General features: G+C 36.1%; 1 protein-coding gene across 1 annotated transcript in view; it reads left to right on the top strand.

Annotated features, from left to right (window-relative positions):
- LOC148949049 (uncharacterized) overlaps nucleotides 1-6930 on the top strand; it is a 28298-nt gene extending 21368 nt beyond the window's left edge. The window contains 1 exon segment of the mRNA XM_089092808.1: nucleotides 4805-6930. Coding sequence (XP_088948934.1) covers nucleotides 4805-6513 — 1709 coding nt within the window. The 3' untranslated portion in view covers nucleotides 6514-6930.
- The last annotated feature ends 9962 nt before the right edge of the window (nucleotides 6931-16892 follow it).

The following is a 16892-nucleotide window of genomic DNA, read 5'->3' as shown; positions in this document are numbered from 1 at the left end:
ACCCCGCTCCCCCACTACCAGAAAAAATTCCCCCTGAAAACTTCTGTATACTTCCCAATAACCAATACTATATGTTAACATTAGGTAAAGTTCATAACTTTCAGCCCTCCCCCCAGGGACTTCGGGCGATTGGGTCATCCTAAAAGACATAGTTATCATATTTTTGACCATGTTGAACAAAATGGCTATCTCAAAATTTTAATCGGGTGACTTTGGGAAACAAATGTGTGTGGGAGGGGGCCTAGTTGCCCTTCATTTTTTTATTTCGTTTTTTTTCGAATAACTTTCAATTTCCGTTCCAATGAGCCCTCCTACAATATTCTAGGACTACTGGGTCGATACGATCACCCCTGGAAAAAAAAACAAATAAACACGCATCTGTGATCTTTCTTCTGGCAAAAAAATGCAAAATTCCACATTTTTGTAGATAAGAGCTTGAAACCTCTACAGCAGGGTTCTCTGATAGGCTGAATGTGATGGTGTGATTTTTATTAAGGTTCTATAATTTTTAGGGGGTCCTTCCCCCTTTTTTCGAAAATCAGCCAAATTTTCTCATGCGCGTAACTTTTGATGGGTAGGACTAATCTTGATGAAACTTATATATTTGAAATTAGCATTAAAATTTAATTCTTTTGATGTATCTATTGGTATCAAAATTCCGTTTTCTAGAGTTTCGGTTCCCATTGAGCCGGGTCGCTCCTTACTTACAGTTCGTTACCACGAACTGTTTGAAAACATCAACAACAACAAAAGGAGAATCACAAAACTAACCAACATCACAGGAGAAAAAAAGTTTTTAGAGTAATTACTTTCGTTACATCCAATATAATCCTAGTATTATAAACGGACATTTCTATTGTAAAAATGTTTTGTTTTTTTTCGTTTTAAATTCAAACATGAACAAATTGATGCCTATAATATTTGTTGAAGTGATATTTTGGATGATCAAATCAGTAAATGATTTAATAGTTGAAAAATACTGCTGATGCATGTTGCAACACAGTAAGAAGAAATTTGTCCTAAAGCAAGAAAGTATGGATACAAATTTACTGTGTTTTGGACTAAAGAGACTAGAATGATTGACTAATTTTAAACTATAATAACCCTGGCACACACAAATACAATTACTAACATTACCTTCCAAACGCATCCGGATTAAGACCCTCTGATACCACTTACATAGGCAAATACACACAAATGGATTAACTCTTCCTCTAAAAAAAAAGAAGAAAGAATTGCTTGGGAGTGAAAAACGAAGTCAAATGCTTTAGAAATGTAAATGGCACAAACGTAGAGATTACTTTTGACTTCTTATGCCTATCTGGAATCTCAAAAAATTGCATGGGTGTTTTGCACGCGAAGTCCTTAATGAAAACCAAATTGGTTATCGCCGTGATCACAGTTCGTGCTAATTAAACTCGCAGCAGCACCAAGCCGCCTGAGGCCGACACAGCTACGTACGTTCCTCCACCACCCCAATCTATTCAAAGCCTCCCTTTTTACGCCTGCCCACGAAGTTCCCATTTCCTTTAAATCTTTCTTCATGACGTCCTCTCACCCCAGACGGGGACGACCTGCTTTCCGTTTAGTCCTAGACGGTTGACCGCTAAGAATAATCTTCGGTAATCTGTCATCCTTCATCTGCACAACGTACCCTAGCCACCTCAACCTTTCTTTCATTATAGCCCTAGAGAGCAGTATTGAACCCCATTTTTCGTATAGCCTATTGTTTGAAATACGGTCAGTCAACCAGGTACCCAGAACAATCCTTAAGCTATTTCTCTGGAAAACATCTAGGAAATTTTTCCAGACCACTGACCATTGACCACTTGACCACCAGACCATTTGACCACTGTTATCACTGCTACTACTACTACTACTACTAACAACTCACCGCAGCGTCTAGCCACTTGAGGCAAACAAAGATAAGAACATTCCACCTTCCCTCCAAACTACCCACTACCTCTCTCTATTCATACAGCAGTAAACTTCTTTTTTCCTTTAAATCCTTCCTTATGACATTCTCCCACCCCAGATAGAGACAAAATGCTTTCTGTTTAGCTATAGAATGTTGTTTGAGAAAAAAAATATCTGGCACTCTATCATTCTTTGGCCACACAACATATCTTGGCCACCTCAACCTTGCCTTTCTCATACCCATAAAGAATGATATTAAATCCTATTTTTCGTGTAGCCGATTGTTTGAAATACGGTCAGTCAGCCGGGTACCCAGAACAATCCTTAAGCAATTTCTCTGGAAAACATTTAGCAAATCTTCATCCACTTTTCGGAGCGCCCATTCTTCAGAGCCATATTTGACCACTGTTATCACCGTAGCTTCTAATATTCTAATCTTGGTTAAGCAATTTCTCTGGAAAACATTTAGCAAATCTTCATCCACTTTTCGGAGCGCCCATTCTTCAGAGCCAGATTTGACCAATGTCATCACTGTAGCTTCTAATACTCTAATCTTTGTTTGCTATCTTCCTATTTTTCCAAACCTTTTTTAACCGTGAAAAAACTCCCTGAACCTTGGCTATTCTACTTTTGACATCTTCACTGCTCCAACCATCTTTACTAATAATATTACAAAGGTAAGTGAAGCTGTCCTCCTGATCAATATTTTCATTACCCAACTTCACCTTTTCATCTTCACTTATTCCTAGCCTTAATGACTTAGTCTTTTTAATATTAATTTTCAAACCTATTCTAGCACCCTGAACTCGCCAAACCTCTAAAACGTCATTCATTTTGCTTACACTGTCATCACTGAAGCTTCCAGTATTCTGATCTTGGTTTTTAGACTTATCTTCCTATTCTTCCGAATTTTTTTAAACCGGGAAAAAGACACTGAGCCTTGCCTATTCTACTTTTAACATTTTCACTGCTCCCAACATCTTTACTAATGATACTACCGAGGTAAGTGAAGCTGACCACCTGATCAATCTTTTCATTACCCAACGTCACCTTTCATCTTAACTTATTCCTAGCCTTAGTGACTTAGTCTTCCTAACATTAATTTTCAAACCAATTCTAGCACCCTGAACTCACAAAACCTCTAAAACTCCATTCATTTTGCTCACACTTTCATCTAGGATGCTTAAATCATCAGCATAATCCCAGTCCAGGAGACTTTTTCCTCCCCATTTGATTCCGTGGTCTCCCATTGCCTTTCCTGTAAGCCTTCCAATCGTCTAACGTACGGTTATCAGTCTCTATGAGTCACAAAAGTTTTGTTTTTATTTTTCTTGAGAATACACGTTACTAGAATTTAACATTGCGCATCAGGAATACGCTCCTGGGTAATACAGGTTTGGAATAAGATGGCAGCACTGCTGTCAATGGTCAGACAAGTTTCAAGTCAATCATAAAACTGGTTTTGTGTCTTTTTATGGTTGGGTCATGCCTCTGACATGCATTTATTTTGCAAATTAGGGTTTTTGGTGCGTTCAGTTTCATGTAGTTCAAGTTTCAAGTTTTTTCGAAAAGTTTTTTTTTACTTCTTGGCTCCATTTTCGGGCAGCGTCTTTGGGGGCCCTTGCTTACGACTTCAATTTTTATATTAATGTCCCGTAGCCCAGGACTGGATGGATGTTTCTTTTTACGCTTTTCGAAAGAAACCTATTGTTTTCTCTTGTTGGAAACCTATTTTTGGGTGAACCGGCTCTTTGTCTTTTTTCTCCCTTGTTAAAAGGACTCAAGGACTTTCAAACTGATTGAAAAAAATTAGTTCGGCTATTTTTGGGCTCTATGTTTGGTCGACTAGTGCCCCCAATAATAAATATGTTGTATATTAGGTTTCCGTTGGCTCAGCGATTCAAAGATATAATTTCAAGCTAATCAAAACAGAATATTTGTCTGTCTATTCTAGCCCCCCATCCTCTCCTCTAATGTCTTCCCAGGAAACGCTTCATGTTCTTGGCCCGGGGAATGACCCTGAAAATCCTAAGGCCGTCAGATAACCGTGGTCAAGCATGTGTATCAATTATTTTTCTCATAACCTATTTGTGAAGAATGTGCAATTTTGAAAGTCAGGGCCCTTATCCCTTGGGCTGCGATAGTCATATCATCTGAGAGGGGGCATTTTTTGGGCCGTCTATATATTCTATGCAAAATGGTTTGGCAAAACTGTTGATTGTATACCTTGTGAACTATGGAGCTGTCTGTGAAGAAACAGTATGAAAAGAGGCGGGGGGGGGGCTGATTATCCCTGAATAGCCTTTAAGTTTTACAAAGCACACTAGAACTATTTATTTTCAATCGGACGAGATACCTCCTAAGTTTCGTGGACTACTCCTTCCATGCGAATTAGCTTAAGAAAATATGGTACAAACCTATGACATGGGCCTCTCGGCTTAATCACTATAGACTTGGCAATGATAAAACCCATTTTGACGTCTTAGCTGTTATAGAGCAGGCAATGATAGCAAGGTTTTCATTGCGTATACGACATTAAACTGTGTTTTTTTGGATTTTAGGGGAGGAAAAAGGTAGCTAGGTTAGGTTAGGTTAGGTATTTAATATATGCAATACTTTACCTCCCCCCCCTAATTTGCAAATATATAGCCCAGATTTGTTTCTAAACTATTATATATTTATCCTATTTTATTTTATTTCATTAGCCAAACTTGACTTTTAGAGAGGCCCATATAATGGGATTGTACCGAAAATATCACTTATACAAAGAGGCATATTACTCGTTTATTGCCTTTTTTAATTCCAGTAGTGCCATCTTTAAATTATTACACCAACCTCTTCCCCACCAATTCCGCAATTCTTATATTGGATTTCATTCTGTTTACAGGAACGAGACGACTATCTGGCCTGACGCAAATTTTGACAAATTTTAATGAGGAAGAAAGTCCTGTGATCACTATTCGATGTGACGGTGGTGACGTTGAAGCCAAGAAATCCCTGTTAGTAGCTGTAAGTGATGTCTTCAATGCCATGCTAGAATCGGACATGCTTGAAAAACGAACTAATCTTATATTATCTAATGATGTAAACTTTGAAACAATGAAAATTATTATGGATTACTATAAAGAAGGAACTATTTCTGATTCTAAAACAGTGGACAGGGATGCATTCACATACATTGTGGACAAGTACAACTTTCTTGGTATTAAAGAGGATATTGCTGAATATTTGCTTCAAAGTTATTTCATCAAACAAGATTTATCAATTCTTGAAAGTATTTTTTTCACCTATGGAAACCAAAATGAAAAAACGATAGTTATAAAAGAGATGGCTCTTATGATTACGGAAGGGAAAGAAGCTCCCAAATTTGTTACCAATTTTAATACTACTGATTTTGTAGAATTGGCTAAATACTCCTGTGCTTCTTTGACGGGACGTACATTCGAAGGATTTCAAGGTTTTTTAAAGACGCTTTACAGTTGGCTATCCAAAGACTCTGAAAGAAGATCGGTTGCGGTTTTGGAAATTGTAGGAATGATTGATATGAGAATATTTTCCAGAGAAAATGCTAAAACTATAATAGAGAGCCTTACACTTTCTCCAAAGTTTCAAGGGCTCAAGTCATTGCTTGGACATTGTTTCTCTTTGACAGCGTTCCCATTCTTCATGAATGGGAAGGCTACTTTATTCTTCATGAATTATCCAAGCCCTACGATCCCTCCCTGTGATTTCAGTCTTTATACAGAGGTTAGTCGAGTTCCCGTTCTGATCAAGATTTTAGCAAATTTTGATAAGGCTGACAGCCTCATAGTTACTATTCGATGCAATGGTGGTGATGTTGAAGCCAAGAAAACCCTTTTAATAGTTGTAAGTGATGTATTCAAGGATGTGCTAGAACATGATATGCTTGAAAAACAAACAAATCTTGTTCAAGCTAATGATGTGAACTTTGAAGCCATGAAAACTATTATGGATTACTATAAAGAAGGAACTTTTTCTGGTTTCGAAACAACGAATAAAGATGCATTTACATACATTGTAGAAAAGTACAACTCTCCTGGTATTAAAGAGGATATTGCTGAATATTTGCTTCAAAGTTACTTCATCAAACAAGATTTATCAATTCTTGAAAGTATTTTTTGCACTTATGGAAACCAATATGAAAAAACGATCGTTATAAAATAGATGACTCTTATGATTGTGGAAGGAAAAGATGCTCTCAAATTTGTTACAAGTTTTAATACTCTTGATTTTGAAGAATTAGCTAAATGCTGCTGTGCTGCTTTGAAAGGAGATACATTCAAAGGATTTCAAGGTTTTTTAAAGACACTTTACAGTTGGCTATCCAAAGATTCTGAAAAAAGATCAGTCGCGGTTTTGGAAATCGTAGGGATGATAGATGTGCGAAAATTTTCTAGACAAGAGGTTGAATCCCTTCTAGAGAATCTTACCATTTCTCCAAAGTTCCAGGGGTTCAAGCTACTACTTCAAAAATCCCTCAAAGTTATTGACGAAATAGACAATATTGGAAACTGTTCCGATCACTATGAAATTTGTAACAAATTTACAAACTCAGATAAACGAATTTTCAAATAAGTGTTGCGTTTCGTAATATATCGATAAATTTCGGTAAAAGTGATAAGGATTCAAACTTATAATTTTGTTTTATAGATATGCTGATAGTTCTCAACATTTGATAAAAAAAAGTCAAGCTAAATTGCTGCGTTGGAAACAACACCCTGACTCTGGTTATGGTGCATATTATGGTGAATGCACTCAACACATTGTCATTCAATTAAGCATATGTTCAACCAAGCGCATATCTAACGAATAAAAGATTTACAGCCGTAAAGTACAACTTTCTTGGTATTAAAGAGGAAACTGCTCAATATTTGCTCCAAAATTATTTTATCAAACAAGATTTAACAATTCTTGAAAGAGTTTTTTTCACTTATGGAAACCAATTTGAAAAAACGATAGTCATAACTCTTATGATTGCAGAAGGGAAAGAAGCTCCCGAATTTGCTGCCAATTTTAATGCTTATATATTGTGTTTATATATATATATATATATATATATATATATATATATATATATATATATATATATATACACACATATATATATATATATATATATATATATATATATATATATATATATATATATATATATATATATATATATATATATATATATATATATATATATATATATATATATATATATATATATATATATATATATATATATATATATATATATATATATATATATATATATATATATATATATATATATATATATATATACTACTACTACTACTACTAACAACTCATCGCAGCACCAAGCCGCCTGAGGCCGACACAGCTACGCACGCTCCTCCGCCACTCCAATCTATTCAAAGCCTCCCTTTTTAAACCCGCCAACGAAGTGCCCATTTCCTTTAAATCATTCTTGATGACGTCCTCCCACCCCAGACGAGGACAACCTGCTTTCCGTTTAGCCCTAGATGGTTGGCCGAAAAGAACAATCTTTGGCAATCTGTCATCCTTCATCCGAACAACATGCCCTAACCACCTCAACCTTTCTTTCATTATAGACCTAGAAAGCGGTATTGAACCACATTTTTTGTATAGCCTATTGTTTGAAATACGGTCAGTCAGCCGGGTACCCAGAACAATCCTTTAGCAATTTCTCTGGAAAACATCTACCAAATCTTCATCCGCTTTTCGGAGCGTCCATGCTTCAGAGCCATGTTTGACCACTGTCATCACTGTAGCTTCTAATATTCTAATCTTGGTTAGCAGACTTATCTTCCTATTCTTCCAGACTTTTTTTAACTGTGAAAAAACACCCTGAGCCTTGGCTATTCTATTTTTAACATCTTCACTGCTCCCACCATCTTTACTAATAATACCTTCAAGGTAAGTGAAACTGCCCACCTGATCAATCTTTTCATTACCAAACGTCACCTTTTCATCTTCACTTATTCCTAGCCTTAGTGACTTAGTCTTCCTAACATTAATTTTCAAACCAATACTAGCACCCTGAACTCGCAAAACCTCTAAAACTTCATTCATTTTGCTCACACTTTCATCTAGGATGCTTAAATCATCAGCATAATCCAAGTCCAGCAGACTTTTTCCTCCCCATTTGATTCCGTAGTCTCCCATTGCCTTTCCTGTGCTCCTTAAAACAAAGTCCATCAAAATAATCCATATAAAGGGGGATAGAACACAACCCTGCTTAACTCCTGATTTAATAGAAAACCAGCTGCTAACCTCATTTCCTACCTTAACCGCAGCAGTGTTATTCTCGTACATAGCACTAATCTCTTTAATGTATTTGTCTGGTATACCATACAAGGATAAAACCTTTACTAAAGCTATCAACAGAATCGAACGCTTGCTCATAATCTATAAAACTGAGGACCAAAGGTGTTTGAAAACTTAGGCACTTCTCAATTATTAACCTAAGAGTAAAAATTTGGTCAACACATCCTCTACCTTTTCTAAAACCGCACTGCTCTTTTCTTAAAACTTTGTCTACGGCATCTCTCAGTCTAAAAAGTATCATATTACTAAGCAATTTGCTACCTACAGAGACCAGACTAATGCCTCGATAATTACCACACTCACTTTTATCACCTTTCTTATAAAGTGGCTTAATTAAGGTTTTCCTAAAATCGTTAGGTACTTCCCCTTTTTCAAAAATCATGTTCATAATCTCCAATAACTTATTTCTAACCTCAGAGCCACCATATTTAAGAAACTCATCTACTACCCTATCAGCACCTGGAGGCTTATTATTCTTTAATCCTTTAAATACTGTTTCTAATTCCTCCTCACAAAACAAATCTTCCTTCACATCCAAGGTATCACAAACTTTTTCATTTTCCTCTATATTTTTTCCTGCAACTCTATCTCGGTTAAGCAAATTCTCAAAATGTTCGGCCCATCTTGCTTTAGCTTTTGTCTTATCGCTAATTGCCACCCCATTCCTATCTTTAACTGGGACAAGTCCGGATTGACTCCTCCCTCTCAATTTGTTAAAGTGCCAGTACAATATTTTACTATTATGCCGTCTAGCTGCATCCTCTAAATCCTCGGCAATTTTATCCATGGCCCCCCCTTCACACCTCCTTAGTTCATATTTCAATGCTTTCTCCACTTTCTTTACATTTCTTTTGTTTTCATGTGATCTATCACTCAGATAATTCTTGTACAAGTCCTTTCTCCTTTCTATTAAACTTAAAGCTTTTTCACTAATATTCTTAGCTGCAGTTCTCGCTTTCTTCCCTAATGCACCTTCAGCAACTTCACAAATTATTTTTCTAAAATTATTCCAACCATCTTCCACATTATCAAATTTTAAACTCTCAAGTTTAGTATTCAACTGTTCCTGGAAAGTTTCTCTCAAATTCTCATCCTGGAGTCTACTAACATCATAACTTCCCGGGAGGTAATTACCCTTCCGATATTTCAGCTTTAAATTAACCCTTGACACTACTAGATGGTGATCTTTACTTTTAACATCAATAACAGCACTCCTATATACCCTAGTATCTTGTATTGATCCTGCCAATCTTCGGTTTACTATAACATAATCAGTAAGGTTTGCTGTCTTACCATCACGTGAATACCATGTTAGCTTATGAGCCATTTTATGACCAAACACCGTATTGGTTATAACTAGATTGTTATACCTACAAAATTGCAAAAGTCTGTATCCATTACTGTTTTCTTTTCTTACACCAAATTTACCTAAGCTGGGATACCATCTATTCTTATTTCTACCATCCTGGGCGTTAAAATCTCCCAGTAATAACATCATATTTCTACCTGGGACCTTGTTTATTTGCTCCTGTAACTGTAAATAAGATTCATCGGAGTCAATAGTATCTCCATCAGTCGGTTCTACAGGGGCGTATACTACTATAACTGATACCCTGAACTTTCTAGTCATAAAATGAGCAATTAGTATTCTATTATTAATACCTTCCCAGCCTAAACAAGACTTAACAGCTTCCTTATTCATCATGAGCCCTACTCCCTGTCTATGTACCCCATCCTTCCTGCCTGAGTAAACAAATTCTATATCACCTAATTTCATGCTTCCTACTCCTGGGATATGAGTTTCTGAAACTCCTAATAGATCTAGTTCGAATCGTCTGAATTCGTCAGTCAAAATGTCGATACGATAGTCATTTTTTAATGTCGTAACATTCCAAGTTCCAATTTTCATGTTCTTTAAATCATTGAAATTATTTTCGCCTCAGGAAAAGCACTGATCCCGGATACCAGTGCAGGACGGGGATCACATATCTTCTCAAGTCTACACCGAAGTGCTTAAGCCGGCTTATAAGCAGACAGCAAGAAGTCCCTGGGGCCTCCGTGAATGGAGGCTTTGTTTAATCCTGGGCCCATCTTGGTCACAACATGGTTTTCAGCACTTGGCAATGCTCTTCTATCAACAAGAGTCGAAATCCTGCACAGACAATCTCAAGCCTATTACCTACGACTCATTATATATTCATGCCTACAAATATTATGCTACTACGGGGAGGCAACCCGTAATAGATAAATTATCTAGGAAGATATATATATATATATATATATATATATATATATATATATATATATATATATATATATATATATATATATATATATATATATATATATATATATATATATATATATATATATATATATTAAGCATGTGTTCAGCAAACCGTTTCTTTCTATCATGTATTTAGCAATAAATGTAAATGAATGAGATCCAAATTTAGAGTTTTTGTAGAAATATTTATAATTATTGTTATTTGAACTGAAAAAAAAACATGCAATTGTATTAGTGGTAAAAATTCGGAAATGGCTGTTTTGTATATCATTGTAGATTTTAAGTTTGTTTCTGAGCGCTACTACTAATACTTCTATCACTGCTGCATTTACTTCTACTACTTCTGTTGCAACTATTGGTAAAGGCAATACGTGAATACTACTGCTGTTAGTAGTATTACCGCTGTTACTATTAATGCTATTGCTAGTAATACAAATACGACTTCTCTGACCACTATTCCAACTATGCCTAAGGGTATGAAGGCGAGATTTTTAAGGAATTTGGGAGGGGAAGGTGAAACTTAATGACAGCACAGCGTCTGTAAGCAGGTGGTCAAAGGGGTGTAACAACAATATTTTAGGAACAGTTTGATGTGTGACGTTGAAACTGACAGGGCTTGTTGTGGGAACCAACCAAAAGGAAATATTTGCATCCTAATGCTACTGCTTCTACTTATACTACACTTACTGCTGCTATTATTATTAGTATGTTTACTACTACTACTGCCACTAAAGCTAAAGCCACTTTTATTAATTCCACTGCTACTATTACTACTGCAGCTACTAAAACCAAAGGTATTAAGGTGAAAAATTTGGGATATTTTGAAACTGTATGGAACTAAATCGAAACACAGTATGCCCACACAGTTTGTCAAGAGGACATATCAGAAATGCTACAGGAACGGTTGATGGTATTAAGCTTAAACTTTCAGATTGTGTTGGAGGGGATGTTGAAAAAACCAAAGGTGCTATGCGCATACTGCTAATAATGCTACAACAACTTTTGCTACTATGTTAGCTAAGGGTATTGAGGTGAAGCTTTCAGGGTATATTTAGGCGGATGTTGAACTAAACTAAAAGTTCTAGCGCCATTTTTAAGAACCCAAAGATATTAAAGGGTAAGCTTCCCTTCTCCTGAGCCCATTCATTTTTCAATTGACATCCAGTAACTATGTCTCTAGGGATATTAGGTATGTCACCAACCCCCCCCCCCCTCCACCCCTGTAATTATGTAATTGTTCCATTATACTTTAAAACTTAATATTGTTTTAAAACCAAATCAAAAGGGCCGATGATTGCCAATAAGGCACCTCAGCAATATATCGAGAAGGACTGGGGGTATTAAGTTTAAACTTTCAGAGCTACTACCACTACTAGGCCTTTTTCTGTTCTTACAACTTAAATAAAGTAAACGAGTGTAAGTGTATTTAAGTTGTCAAAGAGTTGTCCGTCCTTCATCAGGCTCTTAGAGCCTTCCCCGGGCGGTTGCTTGTATATAGTTCATTTTGTAATTTGTAGTAAATAAAGCAAGTCAAGTCAAGCATAGAAAGATTTTTTTTTTTTAAAGGATTTTATGTGTTATTTTTCAGGTCAACTTGAGGAGGTAAAAAATTAAAGTAAACAATACTATTTTTGTCAGGATTTAACATTGGTGAAAAAGTTTCTCCAGCATATAGGTAGCAAGCCAAACATTGGTATTCTTATTAAAAAAATAAAAATAAAACAAGTTTTTTCAACTAAAATTAAGGAGCAACATCAAAACTTAAAACGAACAGAAACTAATACCTAGATGAGGGGGGTTACCCTCTCCTCAACACCTCGCTCTTTACACTAAAGTTTGATTTTTTGTTCCAGTTATTTAAGAATGAATCCTTAACCACAAAGGCCGTTTAATTTGAATTAATCAAAAAAACTTTTTGCACAAAATAAGTTTAAAAAAAATAATAAAGAACTCCATTAAACCAACAATGAACTAAAATAGAATCAAATATTCTACCAAGCATACAACTACCACAAATCAGTATCAATAGATAAATGAAACCCAAAACAAACAGAAATTAAAATAAGTCAAACTCAAAACGAGCAGAAATTAATCTGAGTAGGGATCTAAACCCTATGCTTTCTAAAACCAAGAATATAATTTGTACTTTACTGAAAAAAAAATCCAAATGGATTTACTGAAAAAATATGCATTCTCAGTTTAATATACATATGCTGATATTTATTGCTTAAAATCTTAATTAGTTTTTGATTTATTAAAGTTATAAAAGTGAAAACATTAAAAAAAAAAAAATATAACCTTTATAACTTATAACCCTTGCCCTGAGGACTGGGGGATTTGTTATCCTCAAAGACATAATTTCCAGACCTTTTTGATAGGCTTAACAAAGTGGCTATATCAAAATTTTGATTGGATTTGTTTGCGAAAATGATAGGCGTGGAGGGGAACATTTGCCGTCTGATAATTTTTGACAAATAAAAAAGGCACTAGTCCTCTCAATTTCCAATCGAATGAACCCTTTTTGAAGCTTTTACGACAAAACTTTCTATAAAATCGTTATATGCCCCATGGGCATAACTTACGACCCTTGTCCTCAGGGCTATGGGGGGAGGGTTAACATCCTCAAAGACATAATTTCCAGACCTTTCAACTACGTTGAACAAAATGGCTATATCAAAATGTTTGGGGAAATGATGGGGGTGGAAGAAGGGGGGGGGCGATTCTCCCTCCGATTACTTTTACTATTAAAAAGGGCAATAGCCCTTTCGATTTCCAATTGAATGAGCCTTTTTTGAAGTTTCTACAACAACATTTTCTATAAAAAAACCTCATATGCCCCAGGGCACAATTTACAACCATTGCCTTGAAGGATGTGGGGGGGGGGGGGGGGTTGTCATTCTCAAAGACCAAATTTACAGAACTTTCCTCTACGTTGAACAAAATGGGTATCTAAAATTTTGATTGGATTTGTTTGGGGAAATGGTGGGCGTGAGAGGGGGGTTAGTTGCCCTCCAATCACTTGACTATTAAAAAGGGCACTAGCCCTTTCAATTTCCAATCGAATGAGCCCTTTTTGAAGTCTCTACGAAAACGCTTTCTATAAGAACCTTATATGCACCCAGGGCATAATTTACAACCTGAGGGGTTGGGGGGTTTGTCCTGAGGGGTTTGGGGGGTTTGTCATCCTCAAAATCATAATTTACAGAACTTTCAACTACGTTGAAGAAAATCCCTATCTCAAATTTTAATTGGATGTGTTTGGGGAAATGGTGGGTGTGAGAGGGGGGGTTAGTTGCTCTCCAATCACTTTTAACTATTAAAAAGGGCAATGGCTCATACAATGTCAAATCAAATAACCTTTTTTAAAGTTTCTGCGACAATACTTTCTATTATAACCTTATATACCCCCAGGGCATAACTTACAACCCTTACCCTAAGGGCTCTCTGGGGGCTATCATCCTCAAAGACCTAATTTTCAGAAATTTTAACTAAGTTGAACGAAATGAATATGAAAAATTTTGATTGCATGTGTTTGGGGAAATGGTGGGTGTCAGAGGGGGTTATTTGCCCTCCAATTACTTTCAACTATTGAAAAGGGCACTAGCCCTTTCAATTTCCATTCGAGTGAGCCCCTATTTGAAGCTTTTACGACAACGCTGTCTATAGAAACCTTATATGCCCCCAGGGCATAACTTACAACCCTTGCCCAGAGGACTCTAGGGGGAGTTTCATCCTCAAAGACATCATTTCCGGACCTTTCAACTACGTTGAACAAAATATCTATCTCAAAATTTTGATTGGATGTGTTTGGGGGAAAATTGGGCGCGAGAAGGGGGCTAGTTTCCCTCCAATCAGTTTCGACTATTAAGAAGGCCCATAGTCCTTTGAAATTCCAATCGAATGAGCTCTTTTGAAGTTTTTACGACAACGCTTTCAATAAAAACCTTATATGCCCCCAGGGTATAACTTATAATCCATGTCCTGAAGACTGTGGGGGAAGTGTCCTGCTCAAAGATATAATTTCCAGAACTTTCAACTGTGTTGAACAAAATGGCTATCTCAAAATTTTGATTGGATGTGTTTGGGGAAATAGTGGGCGTGGAAGGGGTGTTAGTTGCCTTTCAATCACTTTCGACTATCAAAAAGGGCGCTAGCCATTTCAATTTCCAATCGAATGAGCCCTTTTTGAAGTTTCTACGACAACGCTTTCTATAAAAAGCATATACGCCCCCGGGGCATAACTTACATTCCTTGCTCTGGGGGTTTTGGGGTGGGAGTGTAATTCTCACATACTTAGTTCCCAGAACTTTCAACAACGATGAACAAAATGGCTATCGCCAAATTTTGATTGGATGTGTTTGGCGGAAAGGTGGGAGTGAGAGGGGGGCAAGTTGCCCTCCAATCACTTTCGACTATTAAAAAGGGCACTAGCCCTTTGAATTTCCAATCGAATGAACCCTTTTTGACGTTTCTACGACAAAACTTTCTATAAAGACCTTATATGCCCCGAGGGCATAACTTACAACCCTTGCTTTGAGGGCTGTAAGGGAGTGTCCTTCTCAAAAACATAATTTCCATCTGGAAATCAACTACGTTGAACAAAATGGCTATCTCAAAATTTTGAATGGATGTGTTTGGGGAAATGGTGGGCGTGGAATGGCCATTAGTTGCCTTCCAGACAATTTTGACTGTTAAAAGGGCACAAGCTATTCCAATTTCCAATCAAATGAGCCGTTTTGAAAGTTTCTACGTCAATTCCTTCGATACGAAATGCCCTGGTCTACAAAAAAAAATAAATAATAATACACTGTGCCAGCACCGTTCTTTACTTAGGCAGCGGTATTGCGCTGCTTATGGTAATAATTTCTTTTAAAATTTATATACAAAAAAAATAATTAGCATAAAGAGCGAGGTATTAAGGAGAGAGTGATCCCGCTCATATACATAATAATTTCTGTTCATTTCATGTTTTAATGCTGCTCCTTACTTTCATTGAACAAACTTAATTTTTTCTCATTTAATTTATGATTGTCTTTTAAATAATACTGGGAAATCCGTCCCCCTCCGTCGAAAACTCCCTTTTACCACTAAAATTTCCTCCATGTAACGATCCTCTCACGTACCTGCCCCCCCCCCGAAAAATCCCTCCTGAAAAACGACTGTATCCTTCCCTATAACCAATACTATATGTAAACAATGGGCAAAGTTCATAGCTGGTAGAACTTCCTCCGGGAGTTGAGGGGATTCAAGTTCTCCTCAGAGACATAGTTATTAGATGTTTTGACTAAGCCGAAAAAATGGTTATCGCAAAATTTTGATTGGGTGACTTTGGGGAAAATGAGCGTGGGAGGGGGGCTAGCTGCCCTCGAAAATTGTTGGTCACTTAAAAAGGGCACTAGAACTTTTGATTGCTGATCAAATGTGCCTTCTTTTGATGTTCAACGATCACTCGTTCAATACAACCACCCCTGGAAAAAAACACGCCTCAGTTATCTCTCTTTTAGCAAAAAATGCAAAATTCAAAATTTTTGTACATAGCAGCTTGAAACCTCTAAAGTAGGGTCCTTTGGCATGCTGAGTCTGTTGGATTCATTTTCATTAAGATCACTTGATGTTTTAGGGGTGTTCTCTTTTTTTTTCAAACATTGGGCAAATTTTTGCAGTCTCGTAACTTTTGATGGATAACATTAAATTTGATGAAGTTATCATATTTTGAATAAGCGTCGAAAATTCGAAAATTGATCCTTTTCATTTATTTTCTAGTTTCAAGACTGTTTCTTAGAGTTTCGGTTACTATTGAGCAGCACCACTCCTTATTTACAATCGTTACCACGAACTATTTGAAAACTGTTAAAAATATAAATTTTTTCCACGAAAAAGACTGTAAAAAAAAAAAAATTTAAAAAACTTTTTCCACAAAACACATTTTTCAAAGAAAAGTAAAGAGTTCAAATTAAACTAAAAATGAGCAAAATAAAGTCAACTAATCTTCTAAACACAAAACTAGCACAAATCACCATCAATAAATAAATGAAACCCAAAACGAACAGAGATTACAAGAAATAACCAAGTCAAACTTAAAGCGAGCAGAAATTAACATAAGTTGGGTGCAAAACCCCTATGCTTTCTCTAGGCCAGAACAAAATTTGCACTTTACTGAAAAAATATAAATGTTTTTAATTTTTTAAATTTAATAAATAAAATAATTTTAACTTTTTTATTACTAAATATCATTATATGTATATTAAACTTACAATTCATAGTAATTTTTTTTTTTTCATTATAGTAAAAATTTTGTTCTAGACTTGGGAAGGCAAAGGGCTTTTGCGCCAAACTTCTGTTCATTTCT

This window comes from Artemia sp. Qi Xiang Cuo, chromosome 8 (assembly GCF_049724085.1).
Source record: "Artemia sp. Qi Xiang Cuo chromosome 8, ASM4972408v1, whole genome shotgun sequence".
NCBI lineage: Eukaryota > Metazoa > Arthropoda > Branchiopoda > Anostraca > Artemiidae > Artemia > Artemia sp. Qi Xiang Cuo.
Note: the sequence above shows the minus strand (reverse complement) of the source record. Positions and strands in the feature narration are given on the sequence as shown.